Source organism: Cucurbita maxima, unplaced genomic scaffold, assembly GCF_002738345.1.
Source record: "Cucurbita maxima cultivar Rimu unplaced genomic scaffold, Cmax_1.0 Cma_Scf00010, whole genome shotgun sequence".
Taxonomy (NCBI): Eukaryota; Viridiplantae; Streptophyta; class Magnoliopsida; order Cucurbitales; family Cucurbitaceae; genus Cucurbita; species Cucurbita maxima.
In genome coordinates, this window is record NW_019272026.1 from 3,715,843 (window position 1) to 3,741,202 (window position 25,360).

Genomic DNA, 25,360 nt, shown 5'->3' on the forward strand with positions numbered 1-25,360 from the left:
ATGTGATTGTGCTCCACCAACAGAGAGCACCACTAAGGTACAAACAGAGAGGACTGTCTGATGGAGTGTATATATATATATATATATATATATATATATATATATACAGTTAACTAAATTTTTATAAAATATCTACCATATATATCTAATATCTAAGAATATACATAGCGATAGAAAGGTTTGAAGTATAACCTCTAGGGCGCTCGCCATGGCTTGGCATCGAGAAGAGTCCAGTCTCGAGCTCAACCGGCCTGAAATGGAGGAATGTAGTGAGGAACCATCAGCCATGGCCAAAGCTATTGACATATCTCATTTATTTCCAAATGGTTGAAGCAATCAACATATTCATCCATGAAGCATAAAACTAAACTGGACTAAGGATCTTATAAACAGATTCAATTGTTGGATAAGTTGTACATTCAGTTTATATCAGAAATGGCTATGATAAGCAAAAGAATATATTTCCCAGTCATCTAATTGGAATACTGGTATTCGCAGATATTAAATATTTTAGCTGCAATAAATGTTCATCGTTCGATATGTTAAGCGAAAGTCGAAGATTTGTGATCAATACTTCTTGTTCCCAACTCAAAGGTCCTGATGCATGCAATGCCTCAATAGTGCAACGGTACGCATGTAACTCTAACCTATGGATTTCAGCTGCCAATTCTTCTTTCGTAGGGAGACAATGTCCTTCGTATCCCGAATGATTAGGTGATCGATCCTCGCAGAAGTGACCAGCATTTCGATCGGGCATATCACATGGCAGCTCATTTGAGTTGTCGCTGCTGATGCTGCAACTACCAACAGAGCACATAATGCTATCTACATCGTTCGGTTCCCGAACCAGATTAACTGGTTCCTTATCCTTGATATCCAATTTCAAATGCCCACCAAGTCTGTTATTCAACGATGCAGGCCAATGTCTTTCACCCAGATAATCTCTAGGACAAGAAACAGGATCTACCTGCAGTTTAGGTAACTCTGTTCGATTTGCAGCAACCACCTTAATGTATCTTCCCTTTTTCTCAATCGATCTAACTTTATGGCTAGCTCGATAAGATGCTTTAGACGAGCAATCGGTTGATCTCTTCAGAACTCTCACATTGTAGCTATCTTGAAATTTTTCGTTCCGACTTGCAAAACAGTCATCTTGTTTCCACGGAGATGTCCTTGAGTTCGTCTTTTGAACTTGAGAGGTTGAATTTTGATCGAGGTTCAAAAATAGATTCGCATGGAGCTTCCCTCCATTAGAATTTTTATTTCCCTGCACGCAAAAGATGTCGCTTCTTCAGATATAAATTTATCAACACTTGAAGTGCAAGAGAAAATGATACGAAAATTGCTTGGTTTTTTCTTACGTTTTCCATCAGAAAGACAAAAAAATTCAACAATGACAGGACGACCACGAGTTCGTCGACACATGATAAGTTTTCCAATTCCTAACCCATAATAGAGCAAAAAGTAATACAGTGAAACAAAGGTAGATAGACGATATTTACCTTTTCAACCAAAACCCATGCATTGTCATCGTCTTCCCACGATTGTCTAACCCGGATATGAGTTTTTCTGACTTTAAACTCCTGAGAGGATCCAAGTAATCTGACAAGAATGTGCATTTTCCCCAAAACCTCAGAAACGGTGGCTATTTTCCATAAGTTGTTATCGAACACTTCTACAACATCACCAGGAGCCCAAGCCTCTGAAAGGTCTAAACGAGTGTGGCAGGGCACTATGACCTTTCGAGATACCTTCTCCACCATATCATGGTTGTTGACACCTTTAGACATAACATATCCAGCCATATAGTTGGAGCCATTGCTTCTTAATGCTTCCATAGAACATTGTGGTCCTAAAGCCACTTTCCTTTTGCTCAATACTTTCAGCTTACTCCCTTTCTTGAATTTCATGATTTCTAGCCGAAATTACTACTCGTAATCTGTTATTTCGGGATACAGAAAACATGAGTTGATGCAAAAATAAACCTTTCGAAATTAAGAGAGTTGCATACTGAAATGAATGGTTCAAATTAAACAAAACGATACAAAACTATAAGAATGAAAGCTAAAAACTCTTCCTCTAAGCATGTTTCTGTGAAGAACAGATCAACACAAAAGATTTCAGGCTGTCTAATATTCTCATTGTATTGCACATGAACAACCAAACGGAGAGTGTCCCAAATGTTTAAGCCATTTCACATATATAATTATGTTATTGGAATGTCAAAATCATAAACAGCTTAGTCTTTTCAGGTCTTGATCTAATCGAAAACGACACCAAACGCCCCGAATTCGATTTCTATCTTTCCTTTTCTTTTTGGGTTTGCTTATACTGAATACCCTTTTTCATCGTTAAAAAATTAGACATCAAGCAGTACAATCACCTCCACTGTTCATAGAAACATGCTGCAGAATAAGTAAAACCAAATCAAAGGAAAATTTATAGCCAAAACTGACCTCTGGGGTTGATCACAAAGAACACACACTAAATTCAGTTGATTCTAAACACATAATGAAATCTATAATGTAATTCTAAACACAAAATCTTCATCAATCCAAAACAAGTTCATGGAACTGATGATCCAAACCCATAATTTCCCTTCCGTTTTCCACTGATTTCTGAGCAACCAAACAGCATCCAGACAAATGAACAATCCCCAAACAAGAAAAAGAACGAACGAAATGAAATTCTCAGCAACAAATAGATATTCAAACACAAAAACGCTTCAGAAACCGAACGAAATTCAGGAAACAGTAAGAAAAAGAGCATCAAGAATTAAGCAAGTGGTTGAAATGCAAATATAGATTGAACCCAGAAGAAGATCGATCACAACGAAGCAAATGGAAACAAATTTCACTGACCCTTTTGAATTGCAGAGAGAAAGTCGTTACCCCACGATCGTCACAAGCCTCTCTCTATCTAATTTGCTTGTATTTTGTGTTTGTGTCGGTACTTATATCGGATAATTAAGCATGATTTGCTTTTAAGTTTTAGGCCATACTACGAAGGCCCAGATAAAGAATGAAAATTAAAAATTAAAACAACTTAATAAATAAACAAAGAATAATGCAATGGGTTTTTTTTATGCCAGATTGCCAACAAACAGCCCAAGAATAGCTTGTTGAGTTGGGAATTACCTGTTACTCCTTGTTGAAAGCAAGCACTATGAAGGCTTCTTTTTTGGGTCTCTTTTCATTTCAATTTTTTTTCACCAAGATTTGAGAGAAAACTGTAACTTTTAGAACACCAAGTGTTGTATAATCAAATCATACACCAAACATTTAGGCAAATATTTAATAGTTTGGTAGATTTGCCCAATATTTCATTGCCCCACTTCTACAAATGATTATATATATATACCCAAATTTCTTGTTTGTAAGAGATAATTCTTTCAAATTACTCTCTTTTTTAGATCTTTGTTTTCACAATAGAACCAAACAAATAACAACCATCTACCATGATCAAGGTTCATTAATAACTTTACTTCTCATCTATTTAAATATCAATTTTTAGTATGCATATAATGCATTCATTTATCGTTCAAGTTTTACCTATTAATCATGATACGTTTTTTAATTAAAAAACAACTAAGATTGGAAGATTCCAAACTTTATTCTCTTGATTGAGAGCATATGTCTTAATTAATGTAGCTATGTTCAAGTTGACGATTATAAAAGTCCTTGGTCGACGTTGCTTCTTCTGATGATCTTATCAGTAGAGATGTTCATTTACCTGCAAGACCCTTCTCGAATGGAGAGAAAATTTCCCGTTTAGATGGGGAGTGAGGGAGGGAGTGGATAACATTTTTTCCTCGTCAGATAAATGGGGTCAAAGACGGAATTATATTCTCCGCCCCCGCTCCCGATTTTTTTAAAAGAATAATAAACAGGAAAAAAAAGAGCTTAAGAGAACTTGCACAAAAATAAATAGTAAATTTTGTGGGGATAGGAGGAATATTGTTAGACTTCAATCACAAGGCTTAACATGTTGGCTCTTCTGAATGACTCTGTAACTTCCATTCTTAACTTTGATATCCAAAACTAGAAAGCGAAACAAGAGAAGGGTTTTAGAGAGAGAGAGAGAGAGAGTATCTCATAGTTATAGTTACTCATTCCATACTCTTTTTTCCCTTTTTCTATCTTTTTAAGATTTGTCTCTGTCTTTCTCTTTCTCTGAGAAGAATATGCCTAAAATATGCACTGTATCACAGTAAGTGAATAACTTTACTGCATAATTGCTTTATTTTGTTCATTTTCAAAGATTTAATGTCCATAAGTGGTTAAACACAAGAGGTAGGGACTGTTTTCTTTGGTGCTCAATAAAATATTAACAAGTTAGTAATAAGGATTACACTAAACACCTGTGAAGATATGCTTATATTTTGTATGAAACTGGACAATGTTTTTAGAGTTTGTTTTCTGAGCAAAGATTTGTTGGGCAGAAGATGAAGCGTCTAAATAAAAATGACAAAAAGAGAAGAAGAAATTGAGTGAAGGGAAGTGGTTGTGTGATGTAGAGATTGAGTAGGGTGAAAGGGTTGGAAGGTCCAATGGAAACACAAGAAAAAGCCAAATAAGGGTTGTTGAGAGGAGAAGGCTTCAAATAACCTTTCAAGATTTGGGTTTAAAGCTTCAAACAACCTTCAGATTCACGTTAAATGTTTCTCTCCCTCTACCCATTCATAACTCATAATTAACCCACATTTCTGCTCCCTAGATTTACCTGGTTGTAAAAACCGAAAGGATTAAAAAAATTCTAAGAAACAGAATAAGAGGAATTAAGTTGTGAGATCCCGCATCGATTGCGAAAGAGAACGAAGCATTCTTTATAAGAGTGTGGAAATCTCTTCCTAGCATACGCGTTTTAAAAATCTAGAAGGAAAGCCCGAAAGAAAAAAATCAAAAAGGAAAATATCTGCCTACAATGGACTTTGAGCAATCTTCTCCTATTTCTTTCTAGGAAGCATTACTCTTAGACACGAGCAAAATACCAAAAGCTTCATCCTTGAATGGTAGGGAGTTTATAGCAGCAAGTTAACAGAGAATTCGTGGAAGATTCAATAAGTGTTTGAATGCCTATGCATTCTGAAGAAGATGTGCTGTTATGGGGTAAAAGGAAGGAAGAATGGCAGATCTTATACACAAAAGATGGGATGAATGAATGAATGCCTGAAGTTAAAGAGAATCAGGCTTTGCTTTCGCAGTAAAGAATGGTGTGGGAGAAGAGATTTCAAATCGCAAGAGCTGACAAAACTGATGATATAAGAACTATAAATGATGAGCAGCTTTAGGAGAAACTAATGGCAAGGCCCTAGACGTTTTCATGTGAGAGGAAAATGCATATAAAAGGACTAACAGATTTGTCTAATCCTGTGGTTGGAGAATGCTTACTCAAACGGAAACTCTCTCTAGATTGAACATCTTGTTTATAGAATCAAAACAGTTCAACAAGGATCAGGACAAAGCTACCAGAGAGATCCTCAGCAACAGCTTGAAGTTCCTGCACGTTATATACAATCAATCCAATTAATTAAAGGAGTTTGAAGTTCCAAGAGGTCTTGATATCAAAGAACCAATATAATTTGAAATCAGTGATAAGAGGGGCAGAAACTTCAATTGTAGTTGAAGATCGGGAAGGAAAAGAAACCTAGCAACCATGAGATAACCGAGCGTGAGACCGAACCCTGTTATGTTGACGGGGATGTATTGAAGAACAAAATAATTTAATTCAAAATTGCACTAATTTGCATCAAAGAATTGCATGGACAACAATTACCCTTTTATCTTCATATTCCTCCATAAACAGGAACATCGAATCTTGTGCACAAAAATGTTCTACACACCAAATATTCTAATTTGAAGACGTAACCCTTGCCATTTCCATGTGCAAATGATCAAGTCTTATAACAGAAAATTGCACTACTAGTCGTGCCAAAAAGATCTTCTCGGAATCACTAATAATCTGGCCAGAGTTGAAATTCAAATGCTGCTTCCTCTGTCACTCCCCACCTCTCCCAGAAAAGCAGTCAGCTGCTTACATACCTATCAATGGGAATCAGTACACAATTAGCAAAAAGGCAATCAAATAAATCACAAGTTCATTAGTTTTGTATCAACTCATCGACAGGTTGGACGATGTGTATGCAATAACAATTATTGATGCACTAAGTTCTGAAATTGCAAGTAATAGATATTGTTCTTAGCAATAATTATCAGCATGCACAAGGAAAATAAAATAAGATAGCACGGGATATATTTTAAAACTAGATGTCCACAACCCCACACACGGTCAACATCATTTTTTAAAGTTTAAATTAGTAAAAGTGAATCGACCTATCTTGAAGTTTGAAGAAAATTATTATTTCAAGAGTTTTAGATACGATAATTGGCAATGAGGAACAACATACTAACATAGTACAACTGGCAACAAAAATGCAGAAGGAAAAATATAAGCCACTAACTACAATAGCATTGTTAAAACGAACAATGATATACGAGTTTTTATTTCCTACATAAGCTGAAGGAAAAATATCAGCCACCAACTAGAGTAGCATTCTTAAAACAAACAACCCTATATGAGTCTTCATTTCCTAATTGGATTTTAATTTGATTTCGTTGTAACCTTCCAAATCACGCAAATGGAACCAGAGACTGCACTAAGAAATAAGAAGTTCCAAATGCTAGTCACAACATGGTCAATTTGACACCGCGCATCGATTTGCATAAAAGCAGGTTTATAATTTATCCAGAAGCACTGTTAGATCAAATGGAAATAGAAAATTGACCAGATCACCAATGGCTTATACAGACCCTAAACATTTACCTTCAAATCATACAATGCACAAGAAAAATGTTTGTGCACATACCTCATCTACTACTTGAAAGTATATTCTTCTAGTTGCTGTGACTATTTCCATCTTCACTCGATGTAAAACTTATTATTGAGTGGTTGTTGATGCAGCTTGCCAGAAGGTTGGTTGATTTCACAGCCAAACTCAACCTCCATTAGCCGATGATTTTCTTTAGAGCGCTTCATAGAGAAGGAAACCTTCAATTCATCTCCTTCACCGACCCAAATGGGAGGATGCATGAGGAAGACCTGTATGAAGAAAAGATAAAACTAGAATAACAAAAACATTTCTTGGTGCAACCAAAGAAGCAATTAATCACTAGTGGATAAATAAAGTACTCATTTACTGAGCATTTTCCATGGGCAGCATAAATAATATAAAGCTAACGGACCAAGCCAATGATTCAATATTACATATTTGTTGATCTTTGGATAATACAGACCTGTTGTCCCCAGTGTGTGCCATTACCAACGCTGGGAGCAGTTGTCAGCTCAATCTCTAATTGAGCTGGATCCTCGTTTCTTCCCTAGTACACCCAAATTGAAGAAGTTATGCAACCTATAGCAAAAGCCTGAAGTAAGCCAAAATTTGATGTTTCAAAAACGAAGTGGAAGCTCAACTTACTCGAAAATGGACATCAAACCATCCACCATATCCACAAAACCGTGTGTTCTCTGAATTGATCGATGACATAAAGTTCGATTTGACTTCAAGAATGTCATCAACCGTAGCAGTCAAACAATCAATATCCTTTATGACGGATGCTGTCCCAATAACTTGTTGTGGATGAAGGTTGTTCCACAACGATGTCTATACATATTAAGAAAACAATTCCAATGTTGTTAAAGAGTAACAAAAGCAAATCTCAAATCTATCAAAGTAATTAATGTATGGGATAGAGGGATGGCCCATTAAAGTTCAAATAGGGTGCATAGAAACAACTAGCTAACATACAAAGAAGCCACGACTCAAAATAATAGACAACTGCACCCAAGGAACTCATCAACAACCATTAAGAAATAAATTGCGCATTCCCTTGGCACATGAAAATGAAAATAAAGTGGCATACAATTGGAAAAAAAATAAGGATCTGTCAACAATACATTTTGCTAACATATGTAAAATTGCAATCTGGACAAGCTTGATTATGAAACATAGTTTAAAATCAACAGAGTTATTAGTCTAAGAGACATGAACGCTAGCAATTAGAAAAGTGAAAGGAATTTTAAAAACTCCCATTCCCAAATCTAAGTCTCACCTGAAGATAATATTTTCTTTGCTCATCAGAGAATGGTCTGGTTAAAACAGACATGTCAACTCCATAATCCATTTTGGTATCAGAAACAAAATTATACCAATCATCCATAGCTCCTTCGTAGTCGTTCATTTTTTGATCTCCCAATTTAGACCTAATTGGCGCCACCCACATGCGTGCATGACTTGGATACCTGGATAAACAAATGTTTGTTTTAGATGGTTTGTGCAGTATGATGGACAAATCCTATAGGTTGTAGCTCACGAAATCAGTTTTTTTTTTTTTATCACAGAAAAGCCCATCCAAAATATCAATACATATGAATATATGCATGCACCTATGCAATTTTACTATTAATTCATCTAAACTAGTCAGGAATCTACTGCTGCTATCTTGATCCATTTACAATATGTTATAATTAATAAAGACCATTACAACCATATAAAATATCTGATACTAAATCCTTTTTTGTTATGAACTGCACAACGCCAGAAAAACCGATCAAATTTTTCTAGAAAAAATACCATCCAAAATTTTACAAAGCATCCAAATATTTTATCCATAAGTTTTAAACTTGCCTACACATCACTACAAAAATCTCCCACAAAAACCTACTGGGGAGAATCAATATCCATCTCTAACTCATTGGCAGCAACAACTTTTCAAAAAATTACCATGGGTTTAGAAATTTTACTGCGTTGAGAATAATGGAAAACAATATGATTATTTAAACCAACAAAATATATATAGAGAGGAAAAAATAATTGAAAATAATTTGCTTCCATCACTTACATCACCCCGGATGGCTTCAACCAGTGGTCACGTGCATAAATCACAGAATCAAACATAGATTCCCTCAAGAGAAAATACCCCATCCACTCGGAGATAATGACATCCACTGATCATCAACAAATAAGCAAAGTTAAATCGCAAACCAAATTATGGTACCGTGTTGCTCAAAGATTAGTACATTCGATAATAATAGCTTCAAATACACATGAGCAGAACTCATTTTAACTATGTTTCACTGGAGAGGTCAATAAGTATCAAATTTTATACAACGCGTTTTCGTTTTTTACAAAAAAGGGTGGGAAAATGATGGTGCTAACCTTTCTCTGGAAGTACAACATCCTCCATAGATCCCTCGATGACATCAATTACGTCCTGAAGGTTATTAGCTTTGACGAGTGAACGGGCATGTTCCGACATCTTGGTTGCTTCCACTGCATATACCTTCCTTGCACCTGCCTGTGCTGACCAGATAGCTAGGATCCCACTCCCGGTTCCCACGTCTAATACGGTCTGCTCGAAGAAAGATTAGTTAAACCAAGGGCTATTCCTTAATGATTCCGGCTAACAGCTAAAGAAACAAAACATATTTATAAACCGCCACAATATCCGCCCTCCCCACCCAACAGAATTAGCTGAAGCAAGGCAAAGCGAAGCAGTTAAGCTACTGAAATATCGATTCTGTCTAGTGGTCCTATTGTCCCAGCAGTAGAAATAGAAAAGAAAAGAGACAAACCTTTCCTTCGAAATGGTGCTTGTTCTTAAAAATGGCATTGAAGTAAGCATCCATGCGAACTCGGTCACAGAGCATCTCCTTCTGGTGATACAGGAAGGCGTAGGTGCAGAAATACTGAGCAAAATCGACGCCCTTATCAACCTGTAGACCGCCATTGCTGCCGGAGCTCCGGTCCCCCATGACGCCATTTGAGGAGCTTCCCATAGCACCGAGATCCGCTTGCAAGCAGAAACGAGGGAAGAGCGAGGACGAGAAACCAGAACGAGAAGGTTTCGAATTTAGGGCTGCGGACTTCTTGGAGGGGAAAAATAGGTCAATTATTAAGGTCAAAAGTACCACATTTTAATTTCTACATTTTTTAATATATTTTGGAGATCAAAAGACTTTATTACCCTTGTAAAAAAAAAAAGAAAATCTCCCTAATCTCCCCAACTCTCATATTGCAATATTTCAACCAAAGACCACACGGTCGTCTCGACATTGAGCTATTGTGCATCGTCACAACAAAACATCTCGAGGAAGGACACGTCAAAGGAACACGATTCACCATTTTTGGTTCAACTAAACCATCGTCTAATTCAGTTAAACCGATTTCATTCTATTCAGTTAAACTGATTTGGTTTAGTTACTTTTCACAAGGTAAATTTTATGAATTTACTATTTTATATATTTTTGAAGGTAAGGAATGCTTTAAAATTAATGTGGTATGCATGCACGTGTACATGTACGGCTCTAGGAAAAATAATTTTTAAGCTTAATTTGTTTAGTTTTGTTAATTGAACAAGTCAGCTTCCAATTTTGTTTAAATATTTACGGGTATATTGCGTTTGATCGCAGCATCCAAATAATATTTTTTCCTCCATATTTATTGTTCAATCTTTAATTTTAAAATATGAAAAATAAAAATAATAAATAAACAACTTTCAAAAAAAATGTCAAAATATAATTGTTTTTAGGACAATTTTCCATTCTTAGCCTAAATGGAGTCCATCTAAACCTAACAAGTTATTTGTTTGTATTATACGATACCACATAGCGTGTATGTACACCAAATCAACATATTATAATATACATTAATGGTATAAATAAATAATTCATAATTATGTATTATCAATTTAATCATAACTCAACTGATTAAGATATTTTATTTTTTTAATATTTTAATTAGGGGAACTAAAAATGTTATAATAAATAGGGTAATAATTAATTGTCATAAAATAAATTTGATTTTATATTTTAAAAAATATCTTTTCAAAAATGTAAACAATTTTTAATTTATAAATTAATTATCTATTTGAGTCTAGCAATTTATAGATACATTACACACCTAATTAAAATCTTATAATCTTATTGGATTATAATTTTGATAACTATTTGATTTGTTAATTAACTTCGAATAAGCTGACGTGGACTCTTTATAATCAAATGTAACTGCCGCGTTAATTGCATTAAAAATAAATTTAAAATAATAATAAAATTATTCAGTCAACGAGATGGACTCGGCAAATTTATTAGCAGTAGCGAGTCGGGCCACCAAAAAGAAAAAGGAAAAAAGAAAAACGAAGACTATTCTTCATAGTTCTCACCAGAAACGGATTCAATTCACAGAGGAAGAGAAATGGGAACCTGTTCCTGTTAACAGAAAACCTGAAGGAAGAGATTTCCATGGAGGATAAGAAAGCTCACGTAATTGCTCTTTCGTTCATCGTCTTACTCATCCTTCTCGTCATTCTGGCTCGAGTCCTCCTGAAATTGTCCAAGCCTTTTTATCTTATTTGCGGGATCGATGTGTCCCTCACCGCCGCTATCCTGATGTATTTGGTGATCAGAAGACGATTCAACCGGAGAAGAAAACAGCTCGAGTCGCAGTTAGTTACTGAAGGTCGAGAGCTTCGGATCGAGTACAGTTTCTTGAGGAAGGTCGCCGGAGTGCCGACGAAGTTCAAGTACAAAGAGCTCGAGGAAGCGACGGACTATTTCAGGGCGTTGATAGGGCAAGGATCGTCCGGATCTGTCTTTAAAGGAGTTCTTAAAGACGGTACTGCGGTGGCTGTCAAGCGGATCGAGGGCGAGAATCGAGGAGAGAAAGAGTTCCGTGCGGAGGTATCCGCCATTGCTAGTGCTCAGCATGTAAATCTCGTTCGTCTGATTGGCTACTGTATCAATTCATCTGGACCTCGGTTTCTCGTCTACGAATTCGTATCGAACGGATCCTTGGATTGCTGGATTTTCCCCAAAAAACCTAGGCACAAGAATCGTAATCGCCCTGGCGGTTGCTTAGCTTGGGATATGAGATACAGAGTCGCCATTGATGTGGCCAAAGCTCTAGCCTACCTTCACCACGATTGCCGATCGAGAATCTTACACCTCGATGTCAAGCCGGAAAACATCCTCGTAGACGAGAACTACAGAGCAATCGTATCGGATTTCGGACTGTCAAAACTGATGGGGAAAGACGAGAGCCGAATAATGATATCGATGAGAGGGACGAAGGGGTATTTGGCTCCGGAATGGCTATTGGAGAACGGAATCTCAGAGAAATCGGACATATACAGCTACGGAATGGTTCTTCTGGAACTAGTCGGCGGGCAGAGGAACGTGAGCGTAGTTGAGAACGGAGAGGACAGATCTAAGAGGAAATGGCAGTATTTTCCCCGAATCGTGAGTGCAAAATTGAAGGAAGGGAAACTAATGGAAGCTGTGGATAAAAGACTCTTAGAAATGGGAACGATTGACGAGAGAGAGGTACGGAAACTGGTTTGCGTGGGTTTGTGGTGCATTCAAGAGAAGGCTAAGCTTCGGCCGACGATGGCAACGGTGGTGGATATGCTTGAAGGCCGCGTTCCAGTGGAGGAGCCGCCGGATACTCAAATGCTCGTCGTCGATTTATTGTCCGTTGATGAAGAGATGATGAATAGCCATGAGAAGCCGAAGCTTGTTGCATTTGGGGAACGGATGAACGACACAGACCGTCCTTCGTCGTCGTCAACGACGAACTCATACGCCTTCTCGGTACTCACCCCCCGGTGAGGTAAGGCCGCCGGCAACGGCCGCATCTGCCGCCGACCTCCCTTTGACTTCGGCGCCCTAATCACAGCACCGAAGTTGCACACGTATCGTCTTTTTGTTCTCAATTTGTTTTATTTTATTTTGCATTTTTCATAAAAATCGCATAGAACTGACCAATATATTTCGGAAGAAAACATTCTTTCTTATGCAACAGATTTAATTTTCCAGACAATTTGGTTCTTACTAATTCAAATTAGTTGAAGTTCAAATATTAAAATCGAATTTTGAAATTACTAAAAAGAAAATAGTAAATAAATAAATAAATGAGAGTGCAGAGGTATTAATAATGGAGGGTGGTGTGGGGTTGTGTCAAAATCAGAAGAAGAGGGAAGTAGATTTGGTAATAAGGCGAAAAGTTCAAATTTGCTTCGCGTGCTGTCAGCTTCATGAGGCCTCCATTTTGACCCAATTTTTATTTTTATTTTAAATTATGCTAATTATTAAAATTAATTAAAATGATTTTTATTTGTATTTTTTTTTATTAAATTTAACGTTAAAATTGATTAAACTTCTCTCTTTCCACTTCCTTTTTAGTATCCTTTTTAAAAAAATAATAAATAAAAGCTGCCCAGAAAGTGGTCCTTGTCCTTTTCCCTCCCTCATAAATTCACATTTTTATCCTTTTCAAACTCCATAGGGACCAAAGAGAACGACAAAAAAGTACTCAGATTTGGTTTCCTAGTCCATGAGTTCGTCACTGCCCCACATTTATCCCCACAAAAGACTTTTTATAAGGGCGTAGAAACCTTCTCCTAGCATACCATACACGTTTTAAAGCTTTGAGGGAAGCCCGAAAGGGAAAATCCAAAGAGAACAATATCTGCTAGCGGTGAATCTGGGTCATTACAAATAGTGTCAGAGCCAGACACCAGAAGGTGTGGATTGTGATGTCTAACATTGGTTGGGGGAGAACAAAAAAACTCTTTGGGTGTTGGAAACCTTTCTCTAGCACGCTTTTAAAGCCTTGAGGGGACGCTCGAAAGAGAAAACCCAAAAAGGACAATACCGGCTAGCGGTGAGCCTGTCGTTACACACTTATATATTTATCATTATTAAATAACTATACTAATTTTTTAATAAATCAAATATATATTTAAATCATATTATCCGTCAAGATTAAAACATTATTATGTTAATATAATGGAAGGAAATTTGAGTATTTTAAATAAAAAATGAATGTAAGGAAATAAAAAAGGGGAAGAAGTAGGGTATAAATGGAAAGTTTCCCACGTGGAAATCGGCCAGGTGGCAAAGAAAGGGGGGAAAGGTCAACTGGAGGAGAAGGAGGGGCCGAGGGGAGAAAGAGCAAGTTGGGGGAGTCCCCAGCGCTACAGCTATGGCATATTAAACACACCAAGCGCGGACCGGGCGGGGAGATACAATCAGAGAGAGAGAGAGAGAGAGAAAAAGAAAAAGAAAGAGCGAGAGAGATCAATCAATACATCGAGAAGAAGAAGATATTATCCATAAACACACCAACTCAGGTTACTCTTTTGATTTTTTTTGGCTCCAGATTCATTGTTTCTATGTTTTCTTTTCCTTTTCTGAATGTTTTTGTTGGGGATAGGATGGTTTGGTGATGGTGAGAAGTCGTTTTTGAATCTTGGCTTGTGTTGTGGTTTGTTTGTGAGATTTGTTTGCTGCACTTGACTCTACTCATACGGTTGCTTTGAAATGAATGGATTCGTTGGAGGTTGAAATGTACGGATTTCTTCATTGAAAAGGGAATGAATCCTCCTGGAAATTAGTCAAAAGGATTACAATGAATTATAGATCCTCAAATGAAGCCGTCGTCCTTGCATTGTTTATATCGAGCTTTGTTCGACGAGATTTCGTCCTTGTATGATTTTTAATTCAGCAAGTTTCTCGAAATAATCTCAACACTGGGTGATTCTTTTTTGTTGCCCCCAGCAGGATTTATTCATAGTCAATCTCTTCAGGTGGTGGTTCACGCGAATATGAGTTTAGCTGGCTCTTCCGTTGCTTCTGGTCAGTGGACTTATCCCTCTTCATTCTCCTGTCTGCTGATTAGTTTTTTCTTTGATTTAAGGTGATTTGTCCTCCGCATATCTTGTTTTGGATTCATCCTTTTCTATGCGTCCTTAAACATTACCGTTTTTATTCAAGAAACTTCCAGTTTGCGATCATGTATTTTTTAATTGTGGGAGTAGCTAGGCCTGTATGTTGGGTTCACTATAAGATATGTTATCCTGTGGAAGCTTGAGCCTTCTTGCTTGAGCCTGTCATGGTCACTTTCAGGTGGTAAAGCTGCCAGAAGGGCAATTGAGTTTGGTAAAACCTACGTAGTGAGGCCCAAGGGAAAACACCAAGCTACCATTGTCTGGCTTCATGGTCTTGGTGACAATGGCTCAAGGTTCTTTTCTTTCTTTCTTTCTGTTCTTTTCCTTTCTTAATTTTTTTTTTTTTTTCGCATCAATACATTTTTCTAGTATTTTCTGCAAGCCGGTCATTTTGTTTTTCATTTTTCTAGTATTTCAATTGCTTGACTTTCATGTATTCATGTTTCATTACTTCTTGTCTTGGTCTCCACTGGCAATATGTTTTTCAGAGACTATATTATTGGACCTTTTCTCCCCATTGTTTTTGAAGCAATATTGGATGTTTTAAGTTTCCACATTCTGCATTGAGTGTAAAGAAATAGGAAGACATTGATTATTTATGTGTCCACTGCCCTTCTGCATTTGCTAGCTCCACTTATGTGAGATTACACATTGGTTGGAGAGGAGAACAAAACATTTTTTTATAAAGGTGTGGAAACCTCTGCCTACTGGATGCGTTTTAAAACCTTGAGGAGAAGTCTAGAAGGGAAAGCCCAAAGAGGAAAATATCTGCTAGTGGTGGGCTTGAGCTGTTACAAATGGCATCGGAGCTAGACACCAAACGGTGTGCCAACGAGGACGGGGGCTACTAAGGGGGTGGATTGTGAGATCCCATTTCAGTTGGAGAGGGGAACGAAGCATTCCTTATAAGGGTGTGGAAACCTCTTCCTAGTGGACACGTTTAAAACCTTGAGGGGAAGTTAGGAAAGGAAAGCTCAAAGAGGACAATATCTGCTAGCGTTGGGCTTGGGCTGTTATAATTTCATTTAGATATGCAATTTCATTTAGATACGCAAGAGGCATGTGGAGAGTTTCTTGACCTTATTCTTTTTGTTGGGTCTAGTTGGATTTCTTTAGGTAAAATTGTTCTTGTTTCATTAACACTAATTGAAGGCCTTTTTTATAACCTCTTTGGCTGTTGTTTGGATCATGCTGTATCTCCCTCTTCTTCTTCCCTTTTGTAACTTTGTGACTTGTGTTTGTAATACAAAAATTGTTTCCTCCTATACAAAATCTTAGACCTCTTCTAAAGAAATTTAATTTCCATTGACTTTTTTTATTTTGTAAGTGTGATATGACGAATGTACGTTTGTTACGAGAAGACCCTTTAAAGTTCCATATCCTCCTTTGTTCCCCACTAGTTGTGATCAGCAATTATTCATGTACACAGTCCAATATTTTTTCGTCACTTGTCGAAATTGATGAATGGTGTGATGGAGTTGTTTTCTTTAAGTTGGAAGTATCACTATTGTCGAAGTGACTTCGTAAACTGACCTTGATCCGTTTGTCAATAATTAACCTCGTGAATCTTTTAATATAAGGCTGTATTTATTTTATCCCCAACTTCTTTTTGGTATGATTCATGAGAGTGCTAAGGATACTTCTCCCGACAGATTTCTAATTGAAACTTTTAACTAGCACACTTCAAGATTACTCTTAGCCATTTTGTTCAAATTCTGTAGAATGTCATGTTTAGAAATGTTTTCATTTTGCTTGACAGCTGGTCGCAGCTTTTGGAGATGCTTCCCTTACCAAATGTAAGAATATGAAACTTTTCAAAGCATTTAGAAGCATTTATATAGCTATTCCAATTTTATTCTACCCAGTCGCCCTTCCATTTACATCTTTTCTTTAATGATCTAAGATGAAATCGTTTCTTTAGTATTATTGTATAAACTTGAAGTTACTGATGCAGATTAAATGGATATGTCCAACTGCCCCGACTCGACCGATAGCTTTGTTTGGGGGCTTTCCGTCCACTGCATGTAAGCTTACTGGAATTCCTTTTTCTTTAAGGATATAAAATCGCTTAAACCGGGATCTCCGTGCTGGAAAGTCGAGTTTTTATTTATGTATATTACAATAACAAGGGTATCAAGACTGATATCATACCTGCTCTTGCATGAAAATAAAAGTTACAGTGAGACGTTCTTCTTAAACCAGGGTTTGATGTGAAAGATCTTTCAGAAGATGGCCCGGATGATTTAGAGGGTTTGGACGCTTCGGCCGCACATGTTGCATATTTGTTATCAACAGAGCCATCTGACAGTATGTTTCTCTGGCAATTTAAATACTATTTCTTTTGCCTTTTCCAGTGGTTGCTGACATAATTCTGCTGTAATCTTTTTGACAGTTAAGCTTGGTGTAGGAGGGTTCAGTATGGGAGCGGCCACTGCGCTTTACTCTGCGACCTGCCATGCAGTGGGAAAATATGGGAATGGAAATCCTTATCCAACTAATTTGAGTGCAGTTGTTGGGCTTAGTGGCTGGCTTCCATGTTCAAAGTTGGCTTCTGAATTTTGTCCTCTGGACATCCTTTGATCCTTTTACCATCAATTTAATGAGTTATCGTGGTGATTCCAGGACTTTGAAAAGCAAGATGGAAGAGAAGAATGCCAGTAATAGTGGAGCGGGATCGTTGCCTATTTTGCTTTGTCATGGAAAAGGTATTTATAAATTTATAATTGTTCATGTGCTAAGAAAGGATAAAGTTTGCTTGTTCCATACATCAAAGGATGGAAACTAGGCTTCAAAATGTTGGGTTCTGATAATGGTGATTTGGTGTGAAACTTGTTGCAGTTGATGATGTGGTTCTTTATAAATTTGGAGAGAAATCTTCACAGGCATTACATTCAGTCGGATTCCAAGATGTTATATTCAAATCCTACAACGGGTATGTTTCGTGAGTGTTCGAATATGCTTTCGAAAAGTCCCGACTTCATATGATATCAACTCACGTATTGTTTGCAGACTTGGGCACTACACAGTTCCTGAAGAGATGGATGAGGTCTGCGCCTGGTTAACTTCAAAGCTGGGGCTGCTATAGAGGGAGGGAGGCTCTCAATTTGTTTGCTCAATTTGTAACCATTGGGAACAAATTTGGTGTGATATTATTATTCCTTTTGGAGACCTATATTTGATATGGTTTTTACCCCAAGATTTAAAAGCCTTTTGGCGAACTGCAGAGATACCCTGACATGAACTTTGGATAATTTAATCTTACACTTTATTGTTACTCTTTACATAATCATTCCCTGTACCTCTTGTTTGATGCCGTTGTTTTGATATAATATCATATGAGGAAAGGATTGTAGAATTGTGTTACAAAATGAGGCAAGATTGTCATTATAAAACGACATTCAAATTGATATCTAATGTTCTTGTGACTCAATTAAAGGTCTAAAGTAACAATAGCTACTTAACAAAAACAACATTCTATTTCAAAATGTCTAATACAAAGAAGGCTTACAGTTTTTACTTTTGCAACGGAGACAAGATCATAGTTTGCATGGGATGAGATTTGTTAGCAATAGAAAAGACTGACTGCCTGCTCTCACTTGTGAGATTCTTCGACAAAAGCAACATCAGTAACTCCGGTCGAGGGTGTCAGCAGTCGCTTCTCTTCGTCGTTGTCGATTTCTGCCGGGACTTGCTGAGTGTTGAGTGACAGAGGCTCGGAGGTACATTCTTCCTCTGGAGGAAACAAACCCCAAATGGTAATGCTATTAACCGCATACTTCGTTGGATTCAAGTTTTAACTACATACGTATTTGATCAGATCCCATGTTTGAAATCAATTCAAGAAGGCAACGACATTCAAGTGAAAGACGACAAACCTGAGTATTCGCGGGGCTCGGGCAATTGTTTGACAGTAGTAGATTGAAGGCTTTCAGGTAGTAAACAGCTGCACAAAACACCTGAAGTTTTCACCAGAAAAAGAAGTTAGCAGAATTCACTTTTACGCGTGCAAATGCATGCAGAGACCGAGCTCGACATCAAACTGACAACATCCATGCGCATCAGATGTTCTTGAGTAAATGTTATAAGAGTAAACTAACATCATTCATTGTTATATTTTCATCACAGTAAAGACTGATAATGCATCAATGGAGTGTAACAAACCATCATCATTGGAGTTACAGCTTGCAATGTAAGGTATTGTCAAAACAAAGCACATAGCATTTCTCCCAACACATATTTTTCGTTTTTAACATTTGTAAGGAAAATCAATTGAACCAGAGTCGTAGACACCTTCTGCAACCGCCCAAGTCCACCGCTAGCAAATATTGTCCTCTTTGGACTATTCCTTTCGAGTTTTCCCTCAAGGTTTTTAAAACGTATCTGCTAGGGAGAGTTTTCCACACCCTTATAAAGCGTGTTTCGTTCTTCTTTCCAACCGATGTGGGATCTCACGCCTTCTATAAAGCAGAAACTAGAAGTTTTTATTAAAGATGTCATATGAATGTATAAAGAAGTGGCTTTTTTAGCAAAGGAGGTTTTCCTCCACAATCAAATGGCATCAACGTAACGGATGGCTATATGTCATACTATAATGACAAAAGGAATTCAATTAAAAGATGAATGCAAAGGAAGTAAACGATGAAAGTTCAGTGAATTGAGAAAAGTGTTACCCATCCGAGCAAGGCGATTAACCCAACCAGGTATCCTTTTCCCAGTCAATCTGCACGAGACATCATCCGTAAAATGATTACAGTTCTTGGAAATAAGATGATATGTATCTCCGTGATAATCAGTAGCAACAGTTTGAAGAAACTTTCTGAATTCAGAGGGAGGCATATCAGCATGTCCCAACGTGACAGAACATCGGTATATAAAGCCTGGACAGCTCCTTGGTTCTACTTCAAAAACTCCACTAGCGGGGAAGTCATGACCTCCAAACCCATACTCTTTGCCATGGACTGTTGTGCAATATGAAAGACATTTGAATGAATTCATACGTTGGGTTCACAACAGGAAGATAGCATTGAATTGAAAATTCTGAGCTCATAATCTTGAATTTTCTATGTAAAAAGGTGTCAATCCAGATTCAGCCTCCTAAGTTCCATGTTCTCTTATTCCCATGCTAAAATTTCATTTCAGTTACATTCAAAACCAAAAGCTTAACACAATTCCAAAAGAAAAGGAACAGTTTCAATAACATTTCTTCAGAGACATTTTAACAAACACAAAGGGTGCATCAAAATCAGGAAGATATCAAACAGGGGAAGGGCAGAAGCAGGATAAGGAAATCACCTTCAATACCCGAATGGAAAACCCCAAAACCAAACCAATAGGAATAATTGTTGGCAGGGGTGAGATCATAAACGTTCAACACCACCTGGGTCTTCTTCTTATCGTTCCTATCTCCACTTTCGGGGGTCGTTTTCGAGGTGCTCTCTGCTCCCATCTCCAAAAAATGTCTAGCTAGAATATGTATATCCCTGAACGTTCCCAAAATGAATCAAAATTTGGAAAACCTAGAAAAGAAAGCTATTTTCTTTCAGTTTTCCTTTGCCTTATTCTTCTCTGCCCATCGGAGAAAAAACATGCATCAAAGAAAAGAAGTCGATCTCCGGCGAGACGGGAAAAGGAAAAGGCTAACGAATTTCGACGAATGATGAACAGAAAGAATGCATAATATAAATTTGGCATCGAGAAGAGGATAAACGGAACGTTCGATTTGCTGCCCACCCAAATACCATTTCCATTTTTGGTCTCAAAATGCTGTCTTTTCAACATGACATCTGATTCTGGTAAAAAAAATGTTGATTTTTTTTAGAGTTATTGCTTGAGAATGCGACCTTTTAGAATAAATAGGTAAAAATGATTTTTTAACCAAAAAAAAATCCAATTTTTTTTAAAAAATTATATTTGTTTTCTAACTCCTTTTTTCTAATTATAATTTTCACTGAATGCAAGTAAATAATAATAAAAAAATTCAAATAAATTCAGGAGTGAAAATAATATTTAGGAGCTTTGAATTTTAAAATCCTAAATAATTTGGATTTTAAAATAATTATGAAATGGTGGATATTAATGTGATTAGATACTTGTGGGTATCGATGGACATGAGCTTCAATTTGGTGAAATTTTGTATGGGTAGGACCATGTACCTTAAAATTGAGAGGCTGTTTCCTATTCATAAATAATGGAAAGTGGACAAACCCTAATTGCCAAAATTATTGTTATTTGGATTTGATTCGTGGTGAATAGAATCAACTTCAAACGTTGGGCTATTCGAAATTAAGAAGTCGAGCTTATATTTCATATAATATAATTCAAGCTCTGTATTACGCTATTGCATACCTTCTATAGGGATCGTAAACTTAGCTACGAATCAACTTGTATACATTTAGATTTTTGAAAGTTCTTTGTATAATTTTATGTGAGATCCCACGTTGGTTGGAGAGGAGAACGAAACATTCCTTATAAGAGTGTGGAAACCTCTCCCTAACAAACGCACTTTGAAACCGTGAGACTTAAGAAGATACATAACGAGCCAAAGCAAACAATATCTGCTAGTTACAAATGGTACCAAAGCCAGACACCAAGTGATGTGCCAGCAAGGACGCTGGACCCCTAAGGGGGTGGATTGTGTAACAAGAGCCTCTGCCACTAGGTCTAAGATGCATTCGACCCAGAGAAAATCTCGAAGTGCTGCATAATGTCACAATCCACAGGGATTGTGGCCCATGTAAAAGTAGACACATATCAAGATAAGAGGCTTATCATTTAGCTAATTGATTGCATTCATATAGCTTAAGAGTTGTAAGATGAACTAATGTTTGATATGCAAGTTCACTCATATTGACCTAGTAGTTAGCAGTAATGATGGAACCTCTTTTCGTGGCTGTTTCTTTGAGGCTGGATATCCATTTAGTTGGCATAGAAGATGGATGGTCCAAGAGCCTTCGATTGAAAATACCACTTCCTGAGAAACAAAGTAGTTTTATTGAAAAGAGGAATATATATATATAGAGAGAGAGAGAAACTAAGTTGAAAGTGCAGCAACATATGTAGAGAGTACGAGGGCTGCCAAAGAAAGACATTTAAAGACTCGAGGTCCAGTAAATTACAAGATTCGAACCAGAATTGATCCAGAATCAATGGAACACATGATAAAGGCAGCAAGGAACAGCCTCCATCTTTCTTTCCGTTTGAAAGAACAAAAGGGCAACAGAAGCAGTAACCAATTACTACCTGCTGCCACACGCAGATTGAGAAAATCTGTTTACTCAACCATCCTCAAAGCATGAGAATCAAAAGAAAACCACATACATCAGTATCAAGGTGCATTATCTGGAGTTGTCTGTCTCTGTACGCGCTCATGGCGCCTCAACGGGCCTGATCCATCATCTGAAGTGTCATTATCTTCATCTCTGGAAGATGAGCCTATTTCTCCATCATAACTCTCACCCCATAGTCTGGTTGTTCTCCTCCTAAAACTTGGTTGGCCTCTAGCTCTAGATACATTAGACCAACTGCTGCTTCTTCTACTGGATTCAGGTCTAAAAACTCGAATAAGGAAGAAAACTGTGAGCCAACCACCATCATCAATGGGTAAAATACTATCATCAACCCTATCCTCTCCAAATGATGATTGTAGTGTGCTCAGAAGGTCTCCCAAGTCCCTCTGCCGCTCGAGTCGTCGCCAGTTATGCTGTCGTTCAGGGTCTACTTCTGATGGACGCACAAGAGGATGCTCCTTCCTTGCGTGCTTCCTAAGATCTGTATAGGGTCCACTGAAGTTACATGTCTCACAGGAACAACTTCTGGGTTTTGCATTCATGAACTGACGAGCATGCTCGTCAACAACCCACTTTTTTATCCTCCCTCGGCACAAAGGGCATACCAACTTTGGTTGCATCTGATTTTCACAAGATGAAGGGTGCACAGGAAGCTGAATCCCCTCAGTCTGTTCATCTGGTGTATCATCAACCACGGGCTCAGATTCCAATGTCGGCGAAGAGTTTACTGTTGGGAGCGAAGAGTTTACCGTTGGGAGCTCCACTTCTTCCTGCACTGGCATTATACTTGAAGTTTCTGAAAACAACTTGCAGAATTGATCTAGACAATTTGAGTGGCGTCGACTAGTATCACACATGTAAGGACGGCAACCCTTTTCATGGGATGAACATATGAGTAAAACTGCATTATGAGGATGCTCCATGCACACAGGGCATCTGACTTCTTCCCACTCTCTCAAATTATCCTCACTTCCCAAGGGTAGTTTAGGTGAAGATCGTCTAGCGTGACTCGAGCTGCAACTGAATGGAGATGCTCTATACCTATCATGAGATGCAGAACGATCTCTTCTCTCCTTCGGCATGATGAATCTTCTAGAACAGAAAAAAGCGCCCTAAAGTGCTGAGCAATCCTAACCAGGAAATTGCATAAAAAAAAAAAAAACCTGTAAGAGATCAATTTTAACATAAAATTTTACACCCTTTTTCACAATACTAAATAAGATGTAGTCTACGTTTGTGCCCATGTTCTATGTTGTGTTATCATATGACTAAAAACACAATGCAGAAAATTTGGCCAAAGGCATTAGGAAAAGGACACTCCTAATTATGCCATTAAATGACTAGCTCATTGCTTCTTAAAGTATAACAAGGAGATTAGAATGGCAATACAAAAAAAATTAAAAAGAAATAAGACAATGACAAAGCAGATTCCACAAGAACATGTCTCAAGGGAGCAGCAGCTATGCTGTTTATCAACTCAAGAAATCATTCTCTTCAAAACACGGGGAAAACATGGAACAACAATTATAGAATTGGTTGAAAATAACGAAACGGACTCAACAAAATTCCACATAGAAGACTACATCAATAGAAGTCGTTTTCAAGATACAAAATTGGATTTCAAGATATGAATCCATTGTCTTGCTAATTTTCCTGAAGAAATCATGGCTCGAAGCTTCAACATTAGCAGTAGTATGTGAAATTTTGTTAATGAATGTACGGCTTTCTGTATTATTTAGATTTATATGACAGCCACAGTTCAGAAATGGCTGAAACCAAATGCTAAGTAACTGCAGATATAAATGATTTAGTACTCCAATTCCTTCTTTTTCATATGAGATAAAACATTTTTTCTTAAATAACATGGGATTAGTGCGATTGAAAGCGTGAAATCAATCGTAAAAGCAAACTACATGCTCATAGTTTTCAATACAATCACCCTTGTTCTCAGTCATTACAACAACAAGAACACACAGTTGCAAGTAATATTTCGAACAGAGCATTTCTCATTTCCAGAAAGAAAAGTCGATATAAACTCAAAACAAAATAAATTTCATAACACCAAACCAACCATCGACACAATCCAATCTCCAGCACAAGCCAAAACACCAGCTTAAGATATATGCAATTTCACAACCATAAGTCCTAAGGCTCGTCTCAAGTCCACTTAAACCATCAACACCAACCCCCCCCCCCCAAACCCACAAATTCTAAGGGGAAAAAGGATCATCGGGGGAAAAATGAAAGGGAAATGAATCGATTATGAAAAGATCCCCTCAGAGCCCCAAGAAACAAGAATCAGGAGAGCAGGGTTTGGAGAGGGTAAGAGCAAAGAATTACCAAAGAGAAGGAATTAAAGAAATGGAATCCTCAGAAGTTGTCAGTGAAGAGATAATAATCTTATCGATTGGGGAACAAGGAAGACGATGAATTGCTCAGACAATCGAAGCTCGATCTAGGGCAGCTTCAGCAACAGCGAGAAAGAAAGGACAGAGAAATTCCCCGGCGCTATATATAAACAATTGCCTGCTTACATGGAACCGACGTGGATCATCCCAGTTCGCTTATGAAGACTTTTACTTTAATTTTTTTTTTCTTTTAAATATTAATTTGATATCCTATATTTCTGTTTTTTGACACTCTAATTAATAATATAATATCTGTTCTTAAACTTTAATTTTTTTTACAAAATTAATATTTTTTTTAAAAAATATGAAATAGAAAAGAAAAAAAACCTAGCACGATGTACCGAAAGGAATAGATCATAAATAGTGAGAGCACGGTTGAACCATGTGAATTAATTAATATAAAATAAGATCTAATTACATTGACCAAACAGTTGGTTTAACCTAAAATTAATTAAGAATTTTATCGATCGCATTTATTTGTTTAAAGAAGTATATGAAATAAAAAGATTATGTTTGAATGATTTTGGGAATTAAAAATTTAAAAAGCCAAGCTTGAGTCATGTCTAATCATGGTTTTATATTCTATGAAGTATTACACCTTAAAAATGGCTTTTCGTTCCTTGTAGAATTGAGGTTTTTTAGCCGCCCTTTCACGCTCCTAATGGAATTTATCCATGTGCAAGAGCCAACTTTGCTCGTGTAACAACTCGAGTTCAAGACTATCACTAGTTGATATTGTATGTTATAATCTGTTACGTATTTGTGAGATCTTACGTCCGTTGGAAAGAGGAACGAAATATATTTTATAAAGATGTGGAAACCTTCCCTAACAAACACGTTTTAAAATCTTGAGGAGAAGTTTGAAAGGAAAAGATGAAAGAAGATA

General features: G+C 37.2%; 6 protein-coding genes across 13 annotated transcripts; 2 read left to right on the forward strand and 4 right to left on the reverse strand.

Moving 5' to 3' along the window:
• Positions 1 to 100: 100 nt before the first annotated feature.
• On the reverse strand, positions 101 to 3,174 carry LOC111485204. Of its 3 annotated transcripts, XM_023131980.1 has the most exons (4): positions 2,862 to 3,041; positions 1,503 to 1,939; positions 648 to 1,267; positions 101 to 251 (listed from the first exon to the last, which is right to left on the reverse strand). In XM_023131980.1, exons 2-4 carry the CDS (start codon positions 1,908 to 1,910, stop codon positions 146 to 148), a joined length of 1,134 nt encoding a protein of 377 aa, XP_022987748.1. In that variant the 5' UTR covers positions 1,911 to 1,939; positions 2,862 to 3,041; the 3' UTR covers positions 101 to 145. The 3 variants fall into 3 exon arrangements, with proteins under 3 accessions (XP_022987748.1, XP_022987747.1, XP_022987746.1); XM_023131979.1 differs by lacking the exons at positions 101 to 251; positions 2,862 to 3,041 and adding an exon at positions 3,138 to 3,174 and having other exon boundaries at positions 355 to 1,267; XM_023131978.1 differs by lacking the exon at positions 101 to 251 and having other exon boundaries at positions 355 to 1,267; positions 2,862 to 3,038.
• Positions 3,175 to 5,758: 2,584 nt separating this feature from the next.
• On the reverse strand, positions 5,759 to 9,940 carry LOC111485212 (protein arginine N-methyltransferase PRMT10). The gene is made up of 8 exons (XM_023131989.1): positions 9,631 to 9,940; positions 9,215 to 9,407; positions 8,898 to 9,003; positions 8,109 to 8,298; positions 7,475 to 7,660; positions 7,293 to 7,376; positions 6,866 to 7,098; positions 5,759 to 6,041 (listed from the first exon to the last, which is right to left on the reverse strand). The coding sequence occupies exons 1-7, from the start codon at positions 9,832 to 9,834 to the stop codon at positions 6,919 to 6,921; spliced, it is 1,143 nt and encodes a 380-aa protein (XP_022987757.1). The 5' UTR covers positions 9,835 to 9,940; the 3' UTR covers positions 5,759 to 6,041; positions 6,866 to 6,918.
• Positions 9,941 to 11,120: 1,180 nt separating this feature from the next.
• Positions 11,121 to 12,863, forward strand: LOC111485186 (probable receptor-like protein kinase At5g20050). The gene has a single exon (XM_023131948.1). It carries the CDS (start codon positions 11,296 to 11,298, stop codon positions 12,658 to 12,660), a length of 1,365 nt encoding a protein of 454 aa, XP_022987716.1. The 5' UTR covers positions 11,121 to 11,295; the 3' UTR covers positions 12,661 to 12,863.
• A 1,153-nt stretch (positions 12,864 to 14,016) lies between these two features.
• On the forward strand, positions 14,017 to 18,061 carry LOC111485265 (acyl-protein thioesterase 2-like). Of its 2 annotated transcripts, none has more exons than XM_023132077.1 (10): positions 14,017 to 14,183; positions 14,611 to 14,688; positions 14,959 to 15,073; positions 16,540 to 16,576; positions 16,735 to 16,804; positions 16,983 to 17,087; positions 17,173 to 17,323; positions 17,403 to 17,485; positions 17,619 to 17,712; positions 17,790 to 18,061. In XM_023132077.1, exons 2-10 carry the CDS (start codon positions 14,658 to 14,660, stop codon positions 17,863 to 17,865), a joined length of 762 nt encoding a protein of 253 aa, XP_022987845.1. In that variant the 5' UTR covers positions 14,017 to 14,183; positions 14,611 to 14,657; the 3' UTR covers positions 17,866 to 18,061. The 2 variants fall into 2 exon arrangements, with proteins under 2 accessions (XP_022987845.1, XP_022987844.1); XM_023132076.1 differs by having other exon boundaries at positions 14,019 to 14,183; positions 14,614 to 14,688.
• A 106-nt stretch (positions 18,062 to 18,167) lies between these two features.
• LOC111485277 (deSI-like protein At4g17486) lies at positions 18,168 to 20,537 on the reverse strand. 3 transcript variants are annotated; one of them, XM_023132093.1, is made up of 5 exons: positions 20,519 to 20,537; positions 20,073 to 20,260; positions 19,451 to 19,738; positions 18,656 to 18,736; positions 18,168 to 18,512 (listed from the first exon to the last, which is right to left on the reverse strand). In XM_023132093.1, exons 2-5 carry the CDS (start codon positions 20,224 to 20,226, stop codon positions 18,373 to 18,375), a joined length of 663 nt encoding a protein of 220 aa, XP_022987861.1. In that variant the 5' UTR covers positions 20,227 to 20,260; positions 20,519 to 20,537; the 3' UTR covers positions 18,168 to 18,372. The 3 variants fall into 3 exon arrangements, with proteins under 3 accessions (XP_022987861.1, XP_022987860.1, XP_022987863.1); XM_023132092.1 differs by lacking the exon at positions 20,519 to 20,537 and having other exon boundaries at positions 20,073 to 20,510; XM_023132095.1 differs by lacking the exon at positions 20,519 to 20,537 and having other exon boundaries at positions 18,419 to 18,577; positions 20,073 to 20,510.
• Positions 20,538 to 21,530: 993 nt separating this feature from the next.
• Positions 21,531 to 24,559, reverse strand: LOC111485221. Of its 3 annotated transcripts, XM_023132004.1 has the most exons (3): positions 24,407 to 24,559; positions 22,098 to 23,196; positions 21,531 to 21,750 (listed from the first exon to the last, which is right to left on the reverse strand). In XM_023132004.1, the coding sequence occupies exon 2, from the start codon at positions 23,146 to 23,148 to the stop codon at positions 22,105 to 22,107; it is 1,044 nt and encodes a 347-aa protein (XP_022987772.1). In that variant the 5' UTR covers positions 23,149 to 23,196; positions 24,407 to 24,559; the 3' UTR covers positions 21,531 to 21,750; positions 22,098 to 22,104. The 3 variants fall into 3 exon arrangements, with proteins under 3 accessions (XP_022987772.1, XP_022987773.1, XP_022987771.1); XM_023132005.1 differs by lacking the exon at positions 21,531 to 21,750 and having other exon boundaries at positions 21,776 to 23,186; XM_023132003.1 differs by lacking the exon at positions 21,531 to 21,750 and having other exon boundaries at positions 21,776 to 23,196.
• Between the last annotated feature and the right edge of the window lie 801 nt (positions 24,560 to 25,360).

What these genes read in the sequence shown, in the direction of transcription:
- LOC111485204 (XM_023131979.1), bottom strand. Translation starts at nt 1,910, where the DNA reads ATGAAATTCAAGAAAGGGAGTAAGCTGAAAGTATTGAGCAAAAGGAAA. An exon ending in CATGGGTTTTGGTTGAAAAG is followed by an intron (nt 1,268 to 1,502) that starts GTAAATATCGTC and finishes TTTTGCGTGCAG; the next exon opens with GGAAATAAAAATTCTAATGG.
- LOC111485212 (XM_023131989.1), bottom strand. Translation starts at nt 9,834, where the DNA reads ATGGGAAGCTCCTCAAATGGCGTCATGGGGGACCGGAGCTCCGGCAGC. An exon ending in AGCACCATTTCGAAGGAAAG is followed by an intron (nt 9,408 to 9,630) that starts GTTTGTCTCTTT and finishes TTCTTCGAGCAG; the next exon opens with ACCGTATTAGACGTGGGAAC. An exon ending in TTGAAGCCATCCGGGGTGAT is followed by an intron (nt 8,299 to 8,897) that starts GTAAGTGATGGA and finishes TTGTTTATCCAG; the next exon opens with GTATCCAAGTCATGCACGCA.
- LOC111485186 (XM_023131948.1), top strand. Translation starts at nt 11,296, where the DNA reads ATGGAGGATAAGAAAGCTCACGTAATTGCTCTTTCGTTCATCGTCTTA.
- LOC111485265 (XM_023132077.1), top strand. Translation starts at nt 14,658, where the DNA reads ATGAGTTTAGCTGGCTCTTCCGTTGCTTCTG. An exon ending in AGATGCTTCCCTTACCAAAT is followed by an intron (nt 16,577 to 16,734) that starts GTAAGAATATGA and finishes TTACTGATGCAG; the next exon opens with ATTAAATGGATATGTCCAAC. An exon ending in ATATTCAAATCCTACAACGG is followed by an intron (nt 17,713 to 17,789) that starts GTATGTTTCGTG and finishes TATTGTTTGCAG; the next exon opens with ACTTGGGCACTACACAGTTC.
- LOC111485277 (XM_023132093.1), bottom strand. Translation starts at nt 20,226, where the DNA reads ATGGGAGCAGAGAGCACCTCGAAAACGACCCCCGAAAGTGGAGATAGG. An exon ending in TAATCGCCTTGCTCGGATGG is followed by an intron (nt 18,737 to 19,450) that starts GTAACACTTTTC and finishes TGAAAACTTCAG; the next exon opens with GTGTTTTGTGCAGCTGTTTA. An exon ending in CGAGCCCCGCGAATACTCAG is followed by an intron (nt 18,513 to 18,655) that starts GTTTGTCGTCTT and finishes TGTTTCCTCCAG; the next exon opens with AGGAAGAATGTACCTCCGAG.
- LOC111485221 (XM_023132004.1), bottom strand. Translation starts at nt 23,148, where the DNA reads ATGCCGAAGGAGAGAAGAGATCGTTCTGCATCTCATGATAGGTATAGA.